We start from the raw sequence: 22,019 nt of genomic DNA, 5'->3' as shown, positions 1-22,019 counted from the left end.
AGTAATGAACCCAACTAGTATCCATGAGGGATGCGGGTTCAATCCCTGGCTTCGATCAGTGGGTTAAAGATCCGGCGTTGCTGTGAGCTGTGGTTTAGGTCGAAGATGTGGTTCAGATCCCGTGTTGCTGTGGCTGTGGTGTCAGCCAGCAGCTGCAGTTGTGATTCGATCCCTAGCCTGGGAACTTTCATATGCCGCAAGTTGGGCCCCAAAAAGCAAAAAAAAAAATCCAGCATCATCATCCTAGTGGCTCAGGTTGCTGCTGTGATGCAGGTTTTTTGTTTTTGTTTTTTTTTTGTCTTTTTGCCTTTTCTAGGGCCGCTCCCGAGGCATATGGAGGTTCCCAGGCTAGGGGTCTAATCAGAGCTGTAGCCTCGGCCTACACCACAGCCACAGCAACTCGGGATCCAAGCCGCGTCTGCAACCTACACCACAACTCACGGCAATGCCAGATCTTTAACCCACTGAGCAAGGCCACGGATCGAACCTGCAACCTCATGGTTACTAGTCAGATTCGTTAACCACTGTGCCACGACAGGAACTCCTGTGATGCAGGTTTGATCCCTGGTATAGGAATTTCCACATGCCTTGAGGGTGGCAAAAAAAAAAAAAAATTGATAATGCAATTTTTCAAAAAATATTTTTCTAGGAGTTCCTTTTGTAGTGCAGCAGAAACGAATCTGACTAGTAACCATGAGGTTGTGGGTTCAATCCTTGCCCTTGCTCAGTGGGTTAAGGATCTGGCATTGCCGTGAGCTGTGGTGTAGGTCACAGACGCAGCTCAGATCCCATGTTGCTGTGGCTGTGGACTAGGCCGGTGGCTATAGCTCCGATTCGACTCCTAGCCTGGGAACCTCCATATGCCTCAGGAAGCAGCCCTAGAAACGGCCAAAAAAAAAGACAAAAACTAGCAAACAAAAACCAACAAAATCGGGAAAGTGTTCTCCATCTAGTATTTTCTGTTACTCAGTAAACCCACTCCCTAAAAGTCCAGCCATTGCCGTCCACTACACATGGATTACTAAAACAAAGAAACTAGATAACATTTCAGACCCCAGGAATATGTATTTCATTGTATTTGCTTATTTGGCTGCACCCGGGGCATGCAGAAGTTCTCAGGCCAGGGATCAATCCTGAGCCATAGCTGCAACCTGAGCCGCAGCAGTGACAACACTGGATCCTTAACCTGCCGAGCCACCAGGGAACTTCCCAGGAATAGGTATTCTTTTTTTCAATTTAAAAAATCTTTTATTAAAATACTGTTGATTTACCAATTTTGATATATCAAATACAATGTACCAATTTCTGCTATACGGCAAAATGACTCAGTGATATACATACTTTTTTTTTTTTTTTTTAAGTGGACACATTCACAACATACAGAAATTCCTGGGCAGGGATTAAATCCAAGCCATAGCTATGACCTGAGCCTCCACACTCCACACTCAGATTCTTTTGTGTGTGTGTGTGTGTGTTTTTGCCTCTTCTGGGGCCGCTCCTACAGCATATGGAGGTTCCCAGGCTAGGGGTCTAATCAGAGCTGTAGCCGCTGGCCTACACCAGAGCCACAGCAACTCGGGATCCGAGCCGCGTCTGCGACCTACCTACACCACAGCTGATGGCAATCCCGGATCCTTAACCCACTGAGCAAGGCTGGGGATCAAACCTGCAACCTCATGGTTCCTAGTCGGATTCATTAACCACTGAGCCACAACAGGAACTCCACACTCAGATTCTTAACCCACTATGCCACAGTAGGAACTCCTCCTTTTCTTTCTTTTTTTTTTTTTTTTTTTATTATTTTCCATCATGGTCTATCCCAAGAGATTGGATACTGTTCCCTAAGAGTATGTATTTTAGGAATTCCTGTTGTGGCTCAGCAGTTAACAAACCCGACTAGTATCCATGAGGCCGCTGGTTTGATCCCTGGCCTCGATCAATGGGTTAAGGATCTGGCGTTGCCATGAGCTGTGATGCATTTCGCAGACATGGCTCAGATCCTGCGTTGCTATGGCTGTGGCAGAGGCCGGCAGCTACAGCTTCCATCTGACCCCTAGTTTGGAAACCTCCATATGCCATGGGCGCAGCCCTAAAAAGACCCCCCCCCCCAAAAAAAAAAGTATTTTAAAAGTAAGTTTCTGGAGCTCCCATCGTGGCCCTGCAGGTTATGAATCCAACTGGTATCCATGTGGATTCTGGTTCAGGCCCTGGACTCGCTCCGTGGGATCAATATCTGGAGTTGCTGTGAGCTGCAGTATAGGTCACAGATGTAGCTGGGATCTGGCGTTGTGGCTGTTGTGTAGGCTGGCAGCTACAGTTCTGATTCGACCCCTAGTCTGGGAACCTCCATATGCTGTGGGTGTAGATCTAAAAAGACAAAAATACTTAAAAAAAAATAATAATAAAATAAAATAAAAAGGAAGTTCTCTCTCTCCACTCCCTTTATAGTTTTCCAGTGTAAAGGTAACACAAGATCCAAGGTACCTCCCTAAAGCATGTGGCCAGATCGAACAGGTAAAAAGGGCTTGAGATAGCTCCACGCAGGCTCTGAGGGGCCAGATGGAATCAAGGAACAGCCAGTGTTTTCCCATCTTCTGAAGAGGCCTTACAAGAACACAAATGGGGATGAAACAAGAAAGGCAGAGGAGTTCCCGTTGTGGCGCAGTGGAAGCGAATCCAACTAGGGACCACGAGGTTGCAGGTTCGATCCCTGGCCTCGCTCCATGGGTTAAAGATCTGGCATTGCTGTGGCTGTGGTGTAGGCGGGTGGCTGCAGCTCCGATTAGACCCCTAGCCTAGGAACCTCCACGTGCTGTGGGTGTGGCCCTAAAAAGCAAAAAAAAAAAAAAGAAAGAAAGAAAGAAAAGAAAGGTATAGGGAAGAGTTCCCTGGTGGCTCAAGAGGTTAAGGATCCAGCCTTGTCCCTACTGTGGCTCAGATCACTGCTGTGGTGGGAGTGTGACATCTGGCCCTGGAACTCCCACAGGCCACGGGTGCTACCCATGAAACAAAAAACATCCAAAACCTTAAGCTCTGGAACAATCCTGAGGTTATCGAGAAATGGGAAGATCACTTGAAGAAAAACCAGGTGGAAACTCCTGAGGCCACATCATGGAGTTTACTCGTCTGAGTCCACAGGGCTTTGAGCTCAGCCAAGCAAGGCCGGGGTTCCCAAGAGGCACACAGGCAAAATGCAATGATACTCAAGGGCGGATGCCGACTTCTGGAGGGGACGCGTCCTCACCCAAAGAGAGCAGGTTCCTATAGGTCTCCAGCATCACGTCCACGTAAAAGGCCCTCTGAGCAGGGTCCAGGCAGGCCCACTCCTCCTCCGAGAATTCTACGGCCACATCCTGGAAGGTCAACTGTTCCTGAAATGAAAACATATTTCACCAGGGGGCCGTGAGGAGAGTCCTTATCTTCAGATAAAATGAGAAGAGGAGAGAGGGGCAAGGGTGGAGCCGGTTCAAGGATGTATTCTGACAAATCCACATTCAAGTATTCGGAGCAAAGATGTGACTAAATTTTAATTTCTTATGCTTTTTCATAGAGATTATAATATCCTCCATTCAATGTGGATTTTTCATTGTTGTAGATAACACATGAAAAACATAGAAATAAGATTCAAGGAGTTCCTGTCGTGGCACAGTGGTTAACGAATCCGACAGGAACCATGAGGTTGCGGGTTCCATCCTTCACCCTTGCTCAGTGGGTGAAGGATCCGGCGTTGCCGTGAGCTGTGGTGTAGGTTGCAGACGTGGCTTGGATCCCGTGTTGCTGCGGCTGTGGTGTAGGCTGGTGGCTACAGCTCCGATTGGGCCCCTAGCCTGGGAGCCTCCATATGCCGCAGGAGTGGCCCTAGAAAAGGCAAAAAGGCAAAAAGACAAAAAAAAAGAAAACGGAGTTCCCGTCGTGGTGCAGTGGTTAACGAATCCGACTAGGAACCATGAGGTTGCGGGTTCGGTCCCTGCCCTTGCTCAGTGGGTTAACAATCCGGCGTTGCCGCGAGCTGTGGTGTAGGTTGCAGACATGGCTCGGATCCCGAGTTGCTGTGGCTCTGGCGTAGGCCAGTGGCTACAGCTCCGATTAGACCCCTAGCCTGGGAACCTCCATATGCCGTGGGAGCGGCCCAAAGAAATAGCAAAAAAAATAAAATAAAATAAAAGACAAAAAAAAAAAGAAATACAATTCAAGAACAAGTGGTCTGTGCAGAAGTGTTAGGTATTATGTTCTACAGGCTGAGTGACATTCAATGTCCAGATGAAAGGTCAAAATCTTCTGTTATGATGATGGTCAAAGCTATGACTAACTGTATTGAAACCAGTCCTCGATGCCAAATATCATTCTAATTAAATTCCTTTTTTTTTTCTTTGTTATTTTTTTTGGCCAAGCCTATGCAATGCGGACGTTCCCAGGCCAGAGATCAAACTGGCACCACAGCAGTGACCCAAGCCAGCAGCGCCAGTGCCAGATCCTTAACCACTAGGCTACCAGGGAACTCCTCTATAAATAAATTTTTTTTTCCCTCTTTTTGTCTTTTCTAGGGCCACAGCCTTGGCATATGGAGGTTCCCAGGCTAGGGGCCCAATTAGAGCTACAGCTGCTGGCCTACACCAGAGCTACAACAACGCCAGATCCGAGCCATGCCTGCAACCTACACCACAGCTCACGGCAACGCCAGATCCTTAACCCAGTGAGCGAGGCCAGGGATCGAACCCGAAACCTCATGGTTCCTAGGAGGATTTGTTAACTGCTGCGCCACAATTCTTTATATATATGAACTTATCATCAATATCACAGGTCAGGAGTTCCTGTCGTGGCTCAGCAGAAAGGAATCTGATTAGTATCTATGAGGATGCAGGTTTGATCCCTGGCCTCGTTCAGTGGGTTAAGGATCTGGCATTGTTGTGAGCTATGGTGTAGGTTGCAGACTTGGCTAGGATCTGGTGTTGCTGTGGCTGTGGTGTAGGCCGGCAGCTGTGGCTCCGATTCGACCCCTGGCTTGGGAACCTCCATGAGCCAAGGGTGTGGCCCTAAGAAAAGACAGAAAAAAAATATCACAGGTCATTAGAGAATGATCTGTTCCCGTCTTACAGAGAAGACTACTGTGTCAGAAACACCTGGAGACACTTGACTTGACTCAGGTCAAGAACCTAAGAGATGAGGACCTTCCATCGTGGTTCAGCGGAAACAAAACCGACTAGGAACCTCGAGGTTGTGGGTTCGATCCCTGGCCTCGCCCAGTGGGTTAAGGATCCGGCGTTGCCATGAGCTGCGGTGTAGGTTGCAGACATGGCTGGGATGCTGTGTTGCTGTGGCTGTGGCATAGGCCAGCAGCTGGAGCTCTGATTTGACCCCTAGCCTGGGAAACTCCATATGCCGAGGGTGTGGCCCTAAAAAAAAAAAAAAGAAACTAAGAGATGACACAGCAAGCACCACACCTCAGAGCGTTGGGCTCTGGAATTAAAGCTAAAGAATCAAACAACTCATTGACAGAAAGAGCATTAGAAGTACATTGGGGAAGTTCCCACTTGGCTTAGCAGGTTAAGAACCTGACTAGTACCCATGACAATATAGATTCAGCCCCTGGTCTCGCTTAGTGGGTTAAAGGATCCGTTGTAGCCACAAGCTGCAGCATAAGTTGCAGATGTGGTTTGGATTCCGCGTTGCTGTGCTGCAGGCCGGCAGCTGCAGCTCCAATTCAATCCGTACCCTGGGATCTTCCATCTGGTGCAGGTGTGTACATAAAAATAAAAAAAAAAAAGTACATTAACGAGTCTCCTGGTGGCCCAACAGTTAAGTATCCTGCGTTGTCGCTGCTGAGGCAGAGTTTCCGTTCCTGGCCTAGAAACTTCTGCATGCTGTAGGCATGGCAAATAAAAAAATACTCTATTGATAGAGGACTCATTGAGAAAATCTGAAAAAAGTTCAAGGTGAAAAACATGGAAGGGCATAAATGGCCATTACAGATGTGAGTCCACACAGACGGATGCAACAAGTTAGTAATCTTACTACTATTTCTACTGTTTACACAACACCACGGCCTTCCTGTTGTGGTGCAGCGGAAACGAACAGAACTAGTTATCTATGAGGATTCGGGTTCGATCCCTGGCCTTGCTCAGTGGGTTAAGTATCCTGTGTACACCAGCAGTTGTCGCTCCAATTAGACCCCTAGCCTGGGAACGTCCATATGCTAGTGGTGGTGGTGGGGGTCCCAAAAAGATAAAAAAAATAAAAATAACACCCCCTCAAAAAAACCACAATAGTGTAGATAAAATTTGAAGTCAGGGAATATTTGTCAGACATAATTTCAACTATAAAAAGATGTAACACATAGTTATGAAATTATGATGTCTTATTCAAAACCACAGACTCATCCAGGAACTCATCTACACATACCGACACACAAATATCTAAAGAGATATGTGTTGCCTCTTGACATATTTTTGAATAAAAATGATCATTTTTTCATTATTGTTTTTCTCCACATGCATTTTAATGCAAAAAGATTAACTGCACCTAACTTACTTTGTCAACCTTATTCTACAGTTGCTTAGTCAAAGGAAAATGGTACAAACATAAAAAGAAGAATAGAATACTTTACTATCTCTATAGAATATCTAGTCAAAAATACAAATACAACTGAATCTAAAAATTTCATAGAAATTAACAAATGCAAAACAGTTTACCTGTATAACCCACTAACAAAAACATCCACACAAAATTAGCTTAGTATTATCACATATTAATGCAACATATTAAGAAAAATATCCTAACAATAATGAAGACAGAAGCTTCTTGGCGAATTGAAGATCATGAAAAAAATGAACATGGAGGAGTTCCGGTTGTGGTGCAGTGGAGACGAATCCGACTAGCATCCCTGAGGATGTGGGTTTGCTCCCTGGCCTTGATCAGTGGGTTAAGGATCCAGAGGTGCCATGAGCTGTGGTGTAGGTCGCAGACGCAGCTCAGATCCGGCGTTACTATGGCTGTGGTGTAGGCTGGCAGCTATAGCTACAATTTGACCCTGAGCCTGGGAACTTCCATGTGCTGCGGGTGTGGCCCTAAAAAGAAAAAAAAAAAAAAAAAGGAACATGGATGCAGTTCCCTGGTGGCCTAGTGGTTAAGGACTGGGCATTGTCACTGCTGAGTCTCGGGTTTGATCCCTGGCCCAGCACAGTGGGTTAAGGATCCAATGATGCTGCCACAACCACTGCCACGGCAACACTGGATCTGAGCCACATGTTTGAGCTATGCCGCAGCTTGTGACAAGGCCAGATCCTTAACCCACTGAGAGAGGCCAGGGATTGAACCTGCATCCTCGTGGATAATACTAGTTGAGCTCTTAACCCACTGAGCCACAATGGGAACTCTCAAAAAAGCTCTACTTTTTTTTTTTTTTTGGCCACACTCATGGCATATGGAAGTTCCCAGGCTAAGGGTTGAATTGGAGCTGCAGCTGCTGACCTATGCCACAGCCACACCAACACCAGATCCTAGCTGCGTCTGCAATCTACACCACAGCTCACGGCAATGCTGGATCCTTAACCTACTGAGCAAGGCCAGGGATTGAATCCCCGTCCTCATGGATCCTAGCTGGGTTCCCAATCACCGAGTCACAAGATTAGGAACTCCTGTCTAAATCTTTAAGTAAAAATAATTTGAACAGATTTATAACTAGAGAGGTTCAAGCGGTAAACAGAAAACTCGAACAAAGAAAAAGCAAAGAACAGATAGCTTCACTGGAGAAGTCTACCAAACATTTACAGAAGAATTACCTCTAACCCTGATAAATGTCTTCCCAAGAGTCACAAAAGAGATAGCGGCAAGTTCCTTCCATGGAGCCTGCATGATTCTGATAACAACCCCAGAGAAAGACACAAGAAGGAAAAGTACTAACCAGTATCTCTGATGACTACAGAAACAAAAATTTTCAACAAAATAGTACCGAAGCGGAGTTCCCGTCATGGTGCAGTGGAAACGAATCTGACTTAGAACCATGAGTTTGCAGGTTCGATCACGGGCCTTGCTCAGTGGGTCAAGGATCTGGCATTGCCATGAGCTGTGGTGTAGGTTGAAGACACGGCTCGGATCTTGTGTTGCCGTGGCTGTGGTGTAGGCCGGCAGCTGTAGTTCCCATTCGACCCTTAGCCTGGGAACATCCATATGCTGCGGGTGAAGCCCTTAAAAACAAAAAAAAGGTACCAAAGCAAATTCAACAGCACATTAAAATGATTTTATTTTATGCACATTTTATTACTATAAGGCAACAACTGACTCAGCAAACAAACATCAATTAATGAACAGAATAAAGGAGAAAAACACATGCTCATCTCAACTAATGCAGAAAAAAGCACTTCACAAAATGCAACAACCTTTCAAGATATAAACACTCAACAAACGAGAAAGCTTTCATTCTCAGATCAGGAGGAAGGCACAGATGAACATGCCTTCTCTATTCAACCAAGTACAGGAATTCCCACTGCAGCACACTGGATTAAAAATCCAACTGCAGGAGTTCCCATCGTGGCTCAGTGGTTAACGAATCTGACTAGGAACCATGAGGTTGCAGGTTCGATCCCCAGCCTTGCTCAGTGGGTTAAGGATCCGGCGTTGCCATGAGCTGTGGTGTAGGTTGCAGATGCGGCTCGGATCCCTCGTTGCTGTGGCTGTGGTATAGGCCAATGGCTATAGCTCCGATTCGACCCCTAGCCTGGGAACCTCCATATGCCGCGGGAGCGGCCCTAGAAAAGGCAAAAAGACAAAAAAAAAAAAAAAAGAATCCAACCGCGGCAGCTTAGGCTGCCCAAGGAGCCACCAGTTCACTCCCAGTCCTGGTGCACAGTGAGTAAAGGACCGCTCTGATCTGCCCTGGTCTGGGAACTTCCATATGCTGCAGGTATGGCCATAAAATATATATTCTATTCTTCCTTCAATGTGTTTGCATAAATATTGTTACACTGGTCTTAAACGCCAGTTAAAATCAAAGTATAGAATATCCTTGCCAGAGAAATCAGACAAGAAATAAAAGTTATCCAAGTTGAGGAGTTCCCGTTGTGGCTCAGTGGTTAACGAACCCGACTAGGAACCATGAGGTGGTGGGTTCAATTCCTGGCCTTGCTCAGTGGGTGAAGGATCCGGCGTTGCTGTGAGCTGTGGTGTTGGTTGCAGATGTGGCTCGGATCCCACGTTGCTGTGGCTGTGGCGTAGGCCGGCGGCTACAGCTCCAATTAGACCCCTAGCCTGGGAACCTCCATATGCTTTAGGTGTGGCTCTAGAAAATACCAAAAAAAAAAAAAAAAAGAAAAGTTACCCAAGTTGAAAAAAAGTAAAACTGTCTTTTTTCATAGATGGCATTTTATATGTTAAAAACTGTAAAGGTTCATAAATAAACTGCTACATCAAAAAACATGTCTTTTGTCCTTTTAGGGCCACACCTGTGGCATATGGAGGTTCCCAGGCTAGGGGTTGAATCAGAGCTACAGCTGCCAGCCTACACCATAGCTACAAAAACGCCAGATCTGAGCCGTGTCTGCGACCTACACCACAGCTCATGGCAACGCTGGATCCTTAACCCACTGAGTGAGGCCAGGGATCGAACCCGCAACCTCATGGTTTCTAGTCGGATTTGTTTCTGCTGCGCCACGATGGGAACTCCACTTTTGCACATATGCAAAATGCACTGACAAGAGTTCCAAGACCAAACAGTAGAAACACGACAATCTCAGGACCAAACGGTGCTGGCAAGCTGGGTCTGTGCCAGCAAAATAAAGCAGGAACCTTACCTGCATCAAACTGAGACAGCGCTGTGTACCAAAGAAGGCAACAGAGTGAAAAGGTAACCTCTGGGGAATGAAGGTGATGAAAATGGTTTAAGACTCTTCATGTGCCAGAGATGTACACTGATTTCATAGTTTGCAATTGATGATGGAATAAAACACCCTCTCTCACTAATAATTCTTGCTGAATTTCAACTCCATTGTCACCCTTAAGATGAAAATCAAGGACGTATCCTGCTACACAGCACTGGGAACTATATCTAGTCACTTGCGATGGAGCATGATGGAGGATTACTGTGAGAAAAAGAATGAAAATACATGTATGTGTGGCTGGGCCACTTTGCTATACAGTAGAAAATTGACAGAACATTGTAAACCAGCTATAATGGAAAAAATAAAAATCATTTAAAAAAAAAATCAAGGACTCGTCTAGCTTCAACTGTGTTAGAAAAAGTTTGAACATATGGCTCTGATTCGAACCCTAGCCTGGGAACTTTCACATGTTGCATGCATAGCCCTAAAAAGCAAAAAACAACAACAACAACAACCACAACAAACAAACAAAAAAAACCACCAAAAACAAAAAAGGAAAAATTTGAACAAATTTCCTGTTATTGGTCTGACTTCCAGACTTTGCCAGGTACTGTGTGTGCATAGAAATACCTGACTTCCATGTGCAGCTTCTTGATCCTGGTTGACAGGGAGCAGACATGCATCCAGTTGGGGCGCTAAGCAATCCCCGCTGATGCTATGTCTCCAATCCACGGGTGTGAAGCCCTGCCCAGGACGATGCCCAGTGGGGCCTCTTCACAAGCTCCAGGTCACTGGGTCACGGGGACATGGAGTCTACGTGGAGGTGACAGGCCCCAAGGGAACAACCCCCATGAGTGTGAATGCACAGGTGTCAGGCACAAGAACTCGGCATCCACCTGGATCCAGGATTCCCTCGCTACACGCACTATTATGTGTTTCCATTTCATGCTGTTTATCTTCCTGTTTCTTTCCTTGTCTCTGAGTCAGATTAGCGAGTCCAACAAAGGGCATTTCCAAAAGAACAGACTGAGAACCAGCTGAGAACATGACTTTACCTGAGAAACAGCCATTCCTGACTCCTTATCTTTCCTCTTCCTCCTCTTCCTGGCTTCTTCCTCAGGATAAGTAATTAGAAGTTAATCCTGAAAGGTGAAAATATGCTGTTGCGGTTCCCGTCGTGGCACAGCCGAAACGAATCTGACTAGGAATCATGAAGTTGTGGGTTTGATCCCTGGCTTTGGTCAGTGGGTTAAGGATCAGGCGTTGCCGTGAGCTGTGGTGTATGTTGCAGATGCGGCTCGGATCCCACATTGCTGTGGCTGTGGTGTAGACTGGCAGCTGTAGCTCCGATTGGACCCCTAGCCTGGGAATTTCCATATGCCGTGGGTGCTGCCCTAAGAAAAAAAAAAGCAAGAAAGTACGCTATTACATGTTTACAATCAACAAATTCCTTCCTGTGCCACAACCACACACACAGGGGAGAGCTCACCATGTGGAAGAGACAGGCCTCTGCTGCCCACGGTCCCAGGAGGGATTCAGGGACAGGAAACTCCTATACAGAGACCAACAAGCAAGTTTTCCCACACTTTTTTTTTTCAGTGCAAAAAGTGTATGCTTCTTTTTTTTTTTTTTTTTTTTCCCTGCCTTTTAGGGCTGCACTCGCAGCATATGGAGGTTCCCACACGAGGGGTTCCCACACGAGGGTTCCCACACGAGGCTACAGCTGCCAGCCTATGCCACAGGCATAGCAACACCTAATTCGAGCCATGTCCGAGACCTACACCACAACTCACGGCAACGCCAGGTCCTTAACCCAGTGAGCGACGCCAGGGATCGAACCTGCAACCTTGTATTTCCTAGTTGGATTCATTCTGCTGTGCCACGATGGGAACTCCCTATTTTTTGTTTTGTTTGCTTTAAGTACAGTTGATTTACAATATTGTGTTAGTTTCAGGAGCACAGCAAAATGACGTCTCCTGAAACTTCTCGTATTATTTTCTTTTTTTTTTTAAATCTTTTTTGGCATACAGAGTTCCTAGGCCAGGGATCAGATCCAAACTGCAGTTCTGACCTTCACTGCAGCTGCAACACCAGATTCCTAACCTACTGTGCTGGGCTGGGGATCGAACCTGTGTCCCAGTGTTGCAGAAACACCACTGATCATATTGCGCCAGTGGAAATTCCTGATTATTTTCCATTATAGGTTATTAAAAGATACTGCACATTGTTCCCGTGCTACACAGTTGGTCCTTGTTGTTTATATATAGACGTGTTTATCTGTTAATTCACAACTCCTAATTTATCCCTCTGTCCCCTTCCCCTTTGGGAATTATAAGTTTGTTTTCAATGTCTGTGGGTCTAATTCTATTTTACAAATAAGTTCATTTGTATCATTTTTTAGATTCCACATTTAAGTGATTATCGTATGATACCTGGCTTTCTCTGTCTGACTTATCTCTGTATGATAATCTCTAGGGCCTCCCAATTTCTTCAGATCACACACCCCTACTAGGGAAGCCTAATAAATCTGGTAAAAGTTTAATTGATTAATAAATCTAATACTTTTTTGTCTTTTTTTGTCTTTTCTAGGGCCGCACCTGTGGCATATGGATATTCCCAGGCTCAGGGTCGAATCGGAGCTGTAGCCACTGGCCTACGCCAGAGCCACAGCAACACAGGATCCTTAACCCACTGAGCAAGGCCAGGGATCAAACCCGCAGCCTCATGGTTCCTAGTTGGATTCGTTAACCACTGAGCAACGACAGGAACTCCAATAGATTTTAAATGTATTAGGTTTTAAAGGCCAAATCAACATAACATTATAATAATCCGTATTTAAAGAACTCAGCATCCACCTGGATCCAGGATTCCCTTGCTACATGCACTATTATGTGTTTCCATTTCATGCTGTTTATCTTCCTGTTTCTTTCCCTATCTCTGTGTCAATTTTTTGTTCCCCTCTATTTGCCTGCTGTTTCTGCCTTCCTCTCTATTTCTTCCCTCAAATCTGTGTTTTGTTTTGTTTTGTTTTTTTGTGGGGAATGGGGTCAAGCATGCCAAGGCATACTGAAGTCCTCAGGCTGGGTATCAACCTGAGCCATAGCAGTGACAATACCGAATCCTTAACCACTAGGCTATCAGGGAACTCCTCTAAGAAGTTTTTACCTTATTGTGATACATTGTTTCATAATGAGTAAAAACAATATATAATACTAGCCAGGGAATCCTAGCCACATCTGCTTCACTGTGCCAGATCCTTAACCTACTGGGCCAGGCTGAGGATCCAACCAGCAAAGCCAGGGAGACAAGCTAGATCCTTAACCCACTGTGCCCCAGCCAGCAGGAACTCCTCCCCAATCTTTCTGATTGCTCTAAATCTCTTGCTCTAAATCTGCATGTATTTCTGCCTATTTCTTCCCCCATCTCTGATCCCTCTCTGTCCCAGTGGTCCCCCTTCTGTGCCTGTTAAACTTCCTTCCTCCCCATTCTCTGGTCCCCCCAGGTGGCTATGCTTCCTGCTCCTTCTTCCTCTGTTCTTTGTGTCTCAGGTTATCCCGTTTCTATCCCAGCACAAGGCTCTAATGGCCAAGGTTCCACCTCTTTCATCCTTTTCCCCTACTCACTGTGTAAAGGGCCTCACCATTGTCCCCACTCCTACCACTGATCCAGGGCCCCTCTCCAATCCGTGGAAATCTGGCTCTGTTATTCATTTGTCTATTTTACCCATCTTCTTCTCTTTTTTTTTTTTTTGTCTTTTTGCTATTTCTTGGGCCGCTCCTGCGGCATATGGGAGGTTCCCAGGCTAGGGGTCTAATCGGAGCTGTAGCCACCGGCCTACCCCACAGCCACAGCAACGAGGGATCCGAGCCGCGTCTTCGACCTACACCACAGCTCACGGCAACGCTGGGTTGTTAACCCACTGAGCAAGGGCAGGGATCGAACCCGCAACCTCATGGTTCCCAGTCGGATTCGTTAACCACTGCGCCACGACGGGAACTCCCCTACTTTACCCATCTTCTACTTTCAAAGCGTAATATCTTTCACTTTAGTGTCTCTCTGCAAGATCCTCAGCCATTCTCTACATTTCTTTAGGTTCTTCCTCATTCTTTTTTGCTGTTGTTGTTGTCTTTTTAGGGCCACACCAACGGCATTATGGAGGTTCCCAAACTAGGGGTTGAATTGGAGCTGTAGCTGCTGACCTACACCACAGCCACAGCCACGTCAGATCTGAGCCACGTGTGTAACCTACACCACAGCTCACAGCAACACAGGATCCTCAACCCACTGAGAGAGGCCTGGGATGCAACCTGCGTCCTCATGGATACTAGTCAGATTCACTTCTGCTGAGCCATGTCGAGAACTCCCCCTCATTCTCCTCAGTTTTTCTATTTTTTTCTGGCTCTGTTTCCGCTTCTCCAGATACCCTTCACCCGCTTATTAACAGGGATGGTCATTGAATAAGATGCCCCCCTACAGGAAAAGAACATTTTCCTACTGAAGTGAATTAAGGACCGAAGAATCCTGGTTGTCAAAGTTTGCACAGGTCATCTCCCTCAACGCAGAGTCAAGAGAAGGGCTGACTGCGAAGGGGAGGCCTGTAGAGCAGAAGGACCGGGCTGAGGAGACGCGAGGACAGAGGGCCTGGAAGGGAGGGTGTCTCAGGAGAGGGCGGGCTCCAGAGTCCCAGGACCAGGGCGAGGACGCGGCCTCTCCGGGAGCCGGGCGGCCGTGCCGCCCTCCAGGGGCTGGGGGCGAGGATCCCTCTCGCGGAAGAGGCGGAAGGGCCGCGGGGGAAGCAAAGGGTTTCAAGCAGGAAAATGTGGCGAAAAGCGATCTACGTGAACCAAAGGCAGAAAAGCCAAGCTCCAGGACCGGCCTCAAGAGAAATTTAAAACCCAAAAGGAAAGGACAGTCGATCTGTAACAGTGACGTGTGGACTTACTTGGGGCGGAGAGACAGGAGTGGGGGGATTTAAAGTCCGCAGGGACTTAGGAGCCTGAGGATGGAGTAAACGGACCGCGAAACAGAGATTTAAACTAGAAAAGTTTACTTACGCTCGGCCGTGCGACCTTCGTCCCAAGATTTCCGTTTCCGGGTCCGCATAAAACTGCGCATGCGTGGGTTGAAGAGGTGGTGCGTCCGGGCCGGGGGTGTGGCCTGGGCGGAGCGCTAGGAGCGATGGGCGGGGTTGAGGGGGAGCCCAGGTCTGAGCGCGCAACGCTTGGGGCGGAGAAGCGGGCGGGCCCGAAAAGGGCTTCCTTGTGCTTGACCTGCTTACTTTAAGTTGCAGTCTGTAACCCTGGTAACCGAACGCTTTTGTTCGTAAGGGCCAGTTGTAGGGGAAACTAAGACGTTTCCTCTTAACAAGCTGAAAACGGTTTATTTAATATAATTTTTTATTTTCCCACTGTACAGCAAGGGGGTTAGGTTATCCTTACATGTATACATTACAATTACATTTTTTCCCCCACCCTTTGTTCTGTTGCAACATGAGTATCTAGACAAAGTTCTCAATGCTATTCAGCAGGATCTCCTTGTATATCTATTCTAAGTTGTGTGAAAACGGTTTAAATAAAAGCTATTTTTGCGCACGGGTTTCTCTCAGATCCTGCTAGTGAGGCCAAAGATATTAAGGGTTTTGCCATCTCAAGGCTAGGCCATATCGAGAAAGGGATAAGTTTAGGAGAGCTTAAAACTCTGACTTTATAGGAGTTCCTGCTGTGGTGCAATGAGATCGCCGGCTTGTCTGCAGCACCGGGACACAGGTTCAATCCCCATCCCCACGCAGTGGGTTAAAGGATCTGGTAGTTATCGCAGGATAGGTCGCAGCTGGGGCTGGGATCTATCCGATCCCTGGCCCAGGAACTCCATATGCCTGGAGGCGGCCCAAAACAAGAAAAACAAAACTCTGCCTTTATAAATTAGGCCCACGGAACAATGCGAACAAACAAAAGGATCTGGAACCCCATCGAAGTTATTTATAGAGTGAATCAACCGGGCCACTGCTCCTTGGTTTCCCATAATCAGAGAGGCCATCTTCCCTAAGGGATTGGCAATACAGATGAGTGGGAAGGGAAGGAGAAAACAGGGTAAGAGTCAGTACTGAAGGAAAGTTATACAGGCCTGACTTGGACAGGCCTTTCCCTTTCTTGGGAAAGCTGTCAGCCTCGGACAACTTTAGATCCTAGTAAGCCTTACCTGCAGGTCTTCAGATGGTGTGGAGGTCCCACTGGAGTTCAGTGTTTTCTAAGGTGCGACATATGGATGGAGAAGTGAACTCCCTAGAGTTTGGCACTACAAAGGTTAGAAAACAGGACCTGGGAGGTCCCATCGTGGCGCAGCAGAAACAAATCCCACTAGGAACCCCAAGGTTGCAGGTTCAGCCCCTGGCCTCACTCAGTGGGTTAAGGATGTGGCTTTGCCGTGAGCTGTTGCAGACGCGTGCGCGGCTCGGATCTGGTGTGGCTGTGGTATAGGCAGCTGTAGCTCTGATTTGACCCCTGGCCTGGGAACCTCCATATGCCACGGGAGTGGCCCAAAAAAAAAAAAAAAGAAAAGAAAAGAAAGAAAAGAAAACAGTACCTGATAGAGAGTGTCCACTCTCAGAGTTTACATTTTTATTTTTCGGCCCCACCTACAGCATTCGAAATTCCTGGGCAGGAATCTAACTTGCATCAAAACAGCGACCTGAGCTGATGCAGTGACAACACTGGATCCCTAGCCCTCTGGACCACAAGGGAACTCCAAGTTTATTTTATCTTTTTAGGGCCACACCCAAGCGTATGGAGATTTCCAGACTAGGGGTCTAATCTGAACTGTAGCTGCCAGCCTACACCACAGCCACAGCAACGTGGGATCCTTAACCCACTGAGCAAGGCCAGGGATTGAACCTATGTCCTCATGGATGCTAGTCAGATTCATTTCCGCTGAGCCATGATGGGAAATCCCCGAGTTTAATTTTTTAAAATCTAACTTCTGACATCAGATATGTCAACTTTAATAAAATGGTAGCTAGTTATTTTATCAGCAAAAGTGAGTTAATTTTGGAATAACCTGATGAATTACAATTTGGGAAATTGTAAGCTCTGCTATGGCAAAACAAAAACAAGAAATGAAAAACTCTTTAGCAAAAAACGAAGAACAATGAAATTTATAAAAAGGGTTTTTTTTTGTCTTTTTGCTTTTTCTAGGGCTGCTCCCGAGGCATATGGAGGTTCCCAGGCTAGGGGTTGAATCAGAGCTGTAGCTGCTGGCCTACGCCAGAGCCAGAGCAACTCAGGATCCGAGCTGCATATGCAACCTACACCACAGGTCAGGGCAACGCAGGATCCTTAACCCACTGAGCGAGGCCAGGAATAGAGCCCAAAACCTCACGGTTCCTAATCAGATTCGTTAACCACTGAGCCATGACGGGAACTCCTATAAAAAGTTTTAAGACATTGTTTCAAAAGGCTGTAAAAACTCAGCACAGGAGTTTCCTTGTGGCGTAGCTGGTTAAGGATCCGGCATTGCTGCCACTGTGGCGCAGGTCACACTTGTGACACTGGTTTGATGCCTGACTTGGGAACTTCCACATGTCATAGGTGCAGTCAAAAAATAATAAATAAGTATGTAAATAAATATTGCTTTTTTTATGGCAATAGTTAGTGACATAAATTATCTCGCAGCTGAGTCCTCCAAGCCTCAAACCCTAGGTCTTGTCCTTATGAGCATCTGGAACTGAACAGTGTTGAGTTTAGCCTTGTCTAATCAGGCCACTTCAAAATGGATCCTCTCTAGCTGTCTGTACATCCCCTGCCTTACCGGTCCATGTGTCACCTGTACCCTACTACCCTGACTGACATTCCCTCTTAATCCCAGAGCCTAATCAGCAACAGCCTCCTGGCTTGTCCTCCAGCCCCAGCTAGGGATTGTTCTAATCTTCAGATAGTTCCCTTCCTAATGGATAGGCTACACTTAGGTTAATTCTCCCAGGAGCAGAGACGGTTGCCCTGTCCTGCCTGTCAGCCATCTGTCATACGTGGTAAGGAGTCACTGCGGGACCTTGCTTCAGACCTGTAAGGTCTTCTATCCGATGAACCCCTGATGCCTCTATCACTGTCTCTGGGCTCTTTCTTAGGTCTCGTGGCTGTGCAGTTACAAGGCTTGCAGGCCTTCTGGGGTGCAGCCCAATGGGCCCCTTGGGTGACTGGGGAATAGAAACAGAAATTTCGGTATGAAATGGTCCATTCTACTTAGGCAGAGATTTGCATTTCACATTCTAGTTGGGAATCCCTACACAAACATCTTCAAAGTTTGTTTCCTTAAACTACTTGTTTTTTTTAATTTAATTTTTATTTATTTCTTTTCTTTTCGGGCTGTACCTGTGGCATATGGAAGTTCCTAGGCTAGGGGTTGAATCAGAGCTGCACTGCAGGCATCTGCCACAGCCACAGCAACTCGGGATCTGAACCACATCTGTGACCTATGTTGCAGCTTGCAGCAATGCCAGATCCTTAACCAATGGAGCGAGGCCAGGGATTGAACCTGCATACTCATGGACACTGTGTCAGGTTCTTAACCCTATGAACTACAATGAGAACTCCTAATTCTTTTTTTTTTTAGATGACATATAGTTAATTTACAGTATTGTGTGGGTGTAGAGGCGTGATTCAGTTATATATCAATATTCTTTTTTGAGAGGCTTTTCCCTCATAGGTTATTACAAATTGTTGAGTAGAGTTCCCTGTGCTATATGGTATGTCCTTGTTGAGTATCTACTTTACATTACATTAATTCTTTTTTGGGGGCAGGGTCTTTTGTCTTTTTAGGGCCACGCCCAAGGCACATGGAGGTTCCCAGGCTAGGTGTCTAATCAGAGCTACAGCTGTCAGCCTACACCACAGCCACAGCAACGTGGGATCCGAACTGCATCTGCGACCTACACCACAGCTCATGGCAACACTGGATCCTTAACCCACTGGGGGACGCCAAGGATGGAACCCGTGTCCTCATGGATACTAATCGGGTTCGTTAACCACTGAGCCACAATGGGAATGCCACATTACATTAATTCTAATTGCAGGAAATATTCCTGGATCTAACCACTGACACAGAAAGCACAGAGACCTCAGTTTCCTGATCACTTAATTGCTTCAGCCTCACTAGCAGAATTGGCCTGAAACTTACTAGAAAAAAATAGCATTGGGGAGATCCTATGTGGCCTAGCAATTTAAGGATCTGGCTTGTTGCTGCAGTGGGTCTGGTTGCCCCATGGCATACGGAGTTTCTGGGCCAGAGATCAAATCCAAGCTGCAGTCATGGCCTAAGCCGAAGCTGCAGCAATGCCAGATCCTTAACCTAGTCTGTCGGCCCAGGGATTAAACCCTCATCTCAGTGCTCCCAAGAGGCTGCCGATCCCTTGCACCGCAGGGGGAACTCCAGATTCCAGTAGTTCTGGTGATTGAGTACTTCAGGCTAATCTTCACCAGAAACAGAATTGGGAATCTTTATATCTGACTTGCTATCTTTGCCATTGTTATTTCTCTTGCCTGATAGCATGTTTCTGCATTCTTTTGTTTCCTTGAGGTTTTTAACTACTGAGACCTATGCAAGGGCAAGCATTGTGGCCAGGCTTAGATCACCAAACGGCTCAGGCCAAAAATAGTTTTTCTTGGGAATTCCCGTTGTGGTGCAGTGGAAAAGAATCTGACTAGTATCCATGAAGATGTGGGTTTGATCCCTGGCCTCGCTCAGTGGGCCGGGGATCTGGTGTTGCCGTGAACTGTAGTGTAGTTTGTAGACATGGCTGGGATCCCACGTTGCCGTGGCTGTGGTGTAGCCCAAAGTTGCAGCTTCAATTCGACCCCTAGCTTGGGAATGCCCATATGCCAAGAGTGTGGCCCTAAAAGGCAAAAAAAAAAAAAAAAAAAGAAAAGAAAAAGAAAATTTCTCTTTTTTTTTTGGTCCTTTTGCCATTTCTAGGGCCGCTCCAGCTCCCTATGGAGGTTCCCGGGCTAGGGATTGAATTGGAGCTGTAGTCTCCGGCCTACGCAAGAGCTGCGTCTGTGACCGACACCACAACTCACCGCAACGCTGGATCCTTAACCCACTGAGCAAGGCCACGGATCGAACCCGCAACCTCATGGTTACTAGTCAGATTCGTTAACCACTGAGCCACGATGGGAACTCCAAAAAGATTTCTCTTATGTCAGGAAAGCCATGCTTGGTTCTCTTTCCCAGGGGACCCCCTACCCTACCTGGTTTCGTTAACAAACTATGTTCCCTTGCCCAATGCTTAGCAAGAAGAGAAGCTTTGCAACAAACAAAGGTATATTCATGAGGCAGCATGCCAACAGATGGGAGAACAAATAACAAATTCCCCTTCCCTGTTGTCAAGGGCCTCTGATATTTAGAGATAAAGAAACCAGGTGGCCTGGGGCCTGGGAAAGGCGATTCGAGACCAGAAAAATGTGAGATTATCCTTGTTTTGCCCCAGCACGATTAAGCTACAGCTTTCTTCATAGAACTTGTGATCAGAAAATGTCTGTGAGGAGTTCCCTTGTGGAGCCGTGGGTCAAGGATCCAGTGCTGTCACTGTAGCACCTCAGGTGGCTGCTGTGGCATCGATTCCATTGCACGATAGGAAAAATCTACATGCCCCAGGTGCTGCCAAAAAAAAAAAAAAAAAGATTCAGTAAGTGCCTGTTAGCATGTTAGAAGGTGGAGTTTGGGGCCTTCTAATGTCAAAATGTCACAGACCAGACACTCACCTATGCCCATTTGGAGGGTCGGTGGTTCTAATAAGTTGTCACCAGCTTGGGCCTGAACTGAACTCAGCTGCCTCACCTCCAAGTTTCTTAAAAAAAAAAAAAAAAAAAAAAAAAAAAGAGGAGTTCCCGTCGTGGCGCAGTGGTTAACGAATCCGACTAGGCACCATGAGGTTGAGGGTTCGATCCCTGCCCTTGCTCCGTGGGTTAACGATCCAGCGTTGCCATGAGCTGTGGTGTAGGTCGCAGATGCGACTCGGATCCCGCGTTGCTGTGGCTCTGGCGTAGGCCAGTGGCTACAGCTCCGATTCGACCCCTAGCCTGGGAACCTCCACATGCCGCGGGAGCGGCCCAAGAAATGGCAAAAAAAAAAAGAAAGAAAAAAGTGGGCAAACATCTTTAGTTAAATGACACTTGCAGGATGTGCAAGCTTTGGTAAAAGTCATTTAAGTGAGCTTGTAATTTTTATTAGAATGTATAGTTCGATGGATCTAGCTGGTGACTACTTTTGATTTTAAGAGTAATTCAAAACAAGCAGGAAGCAAAGTTGAGGCACGATGTCAGAGACATAGGTTCCAAGATACACTTTGCTGGCCAGGCGGAGAGACGTACCGGCTCCGCCTTCTGACCAGCCCTGAGGAGGGTTGAGGGTGGGGATTGGGACTGCGCGTCCCCTGCGGGCCCAGGCGCTCGGGTCGCCTCGCCACTAGTTGGGGAAGAACCAGGCTCAGTCCCCGCCCTCAGGCTGCACCTGCCGAGCGCTGTGCGCGTGCGCGCTTCTCTAGGGACCCGGAAGCGGAGAGGCGCGCCGAGGTCGCCACGTGGAGCCGGAGTCCCTCTTTGGTGTGGGAGTTCCTTCTTTCTCGTGTGAGCCTGCGCTTCGGGCTTCCCATATATATCCTAGGAGTTTGGAGGTAACTATGGAATTTTAAATCCCGGCACCTGCCTGTCCACCCTAAGTAAATTCAAATTGGGTGTCGTTGAACTTGGGCCTGAAAATCACTCTGAGGCTGGTCCCTCCCTGTCCTTGACTTTTTTGCTTTCGGTCCACGTAGACGCCGCTTTGCTAGCCATGTACCTACTTGAAAGCCTTTCCTACCTCCGTCCCCCAACGCCCCCCCCCCCCCCGCGCCCCCAAGTAAAGTCCTCTTCCGCAGGGAGAACCCGCGCCTCCACCTCGCTCCCGACCCCTGGAGGCAGGGCCGGTCGCCCCGCTCCCGGAGAGGCCGCGTCCTCGCCCTGGTCCTGGGATTCGGGAGCCTGCCCTCTCCTGAGACACCCTCCCTCCAGCCCCTCTGTCCTCGCGGCTTCTCCGGTGGGTCCTGCCCCATAGGCTCTCCTAGGTCGTCAGCCCTTCCCCGCACCCCACGTAGGGGGAGGTGACTGCGGACGGCTCAACACCCTGTGTTATTACGTCTCAAATCCAACCCCGTTGGGAAATGACCAACAGAGCAACGAG

General features: G+C 47.3%; 1 protein-coding gene across 1 annotated transcript in view; it reads right to left on the bottom strand.

The window, feature by feature from the left end:
* LOC125132690 (zinc finger protein 665-like) overlaps positions 1–14,912 on the bottom strand; it is a 49,087-nt gene extending 34,175 nt beyond the window's left edge. Inside the window, exons 1-3 of the mRNA XM_047790324.1 lie at positions 14,867–14,912; positions 10,868–10,954; positions 3,245–3,371 (exon numbers count right to left, since the gene is read on the bottom strand). Coding sequence (XP_047646280.1) covers positions 3,245–3,371; positions 10,868–10,882 — 142 coding nt within the window. The 5' untranslated portion in view covers positions 10,883–10,954; positions 14,867–14,912. The remainder of the gene's footprint in view (positions 1–3,244; positions 3,372–10,867; positions 10,955–14,866) is intronic.
* Positions 14,913–22,019: the final 7,107 nt, after the last annotated feature.

Source organism: Phacochoerus africanus, chromosome 8 (genome assembly GCF_016906955.1).
Source record: "Phacochoerus africanus isolate WHEZ1 chromosome 8, ROS_Pafr_v1, whole genome shotgun sequence".
Taxonomy (NCBI): Eukaryota; Metazoa; Chordata; class Mammalia; order Artiodactyla; family Suidae; genus Phacochoerus; species Phacochoerus africanus.
This window is presented reverse-complemented; position numbering and strand designations above follow the sequence as displayed.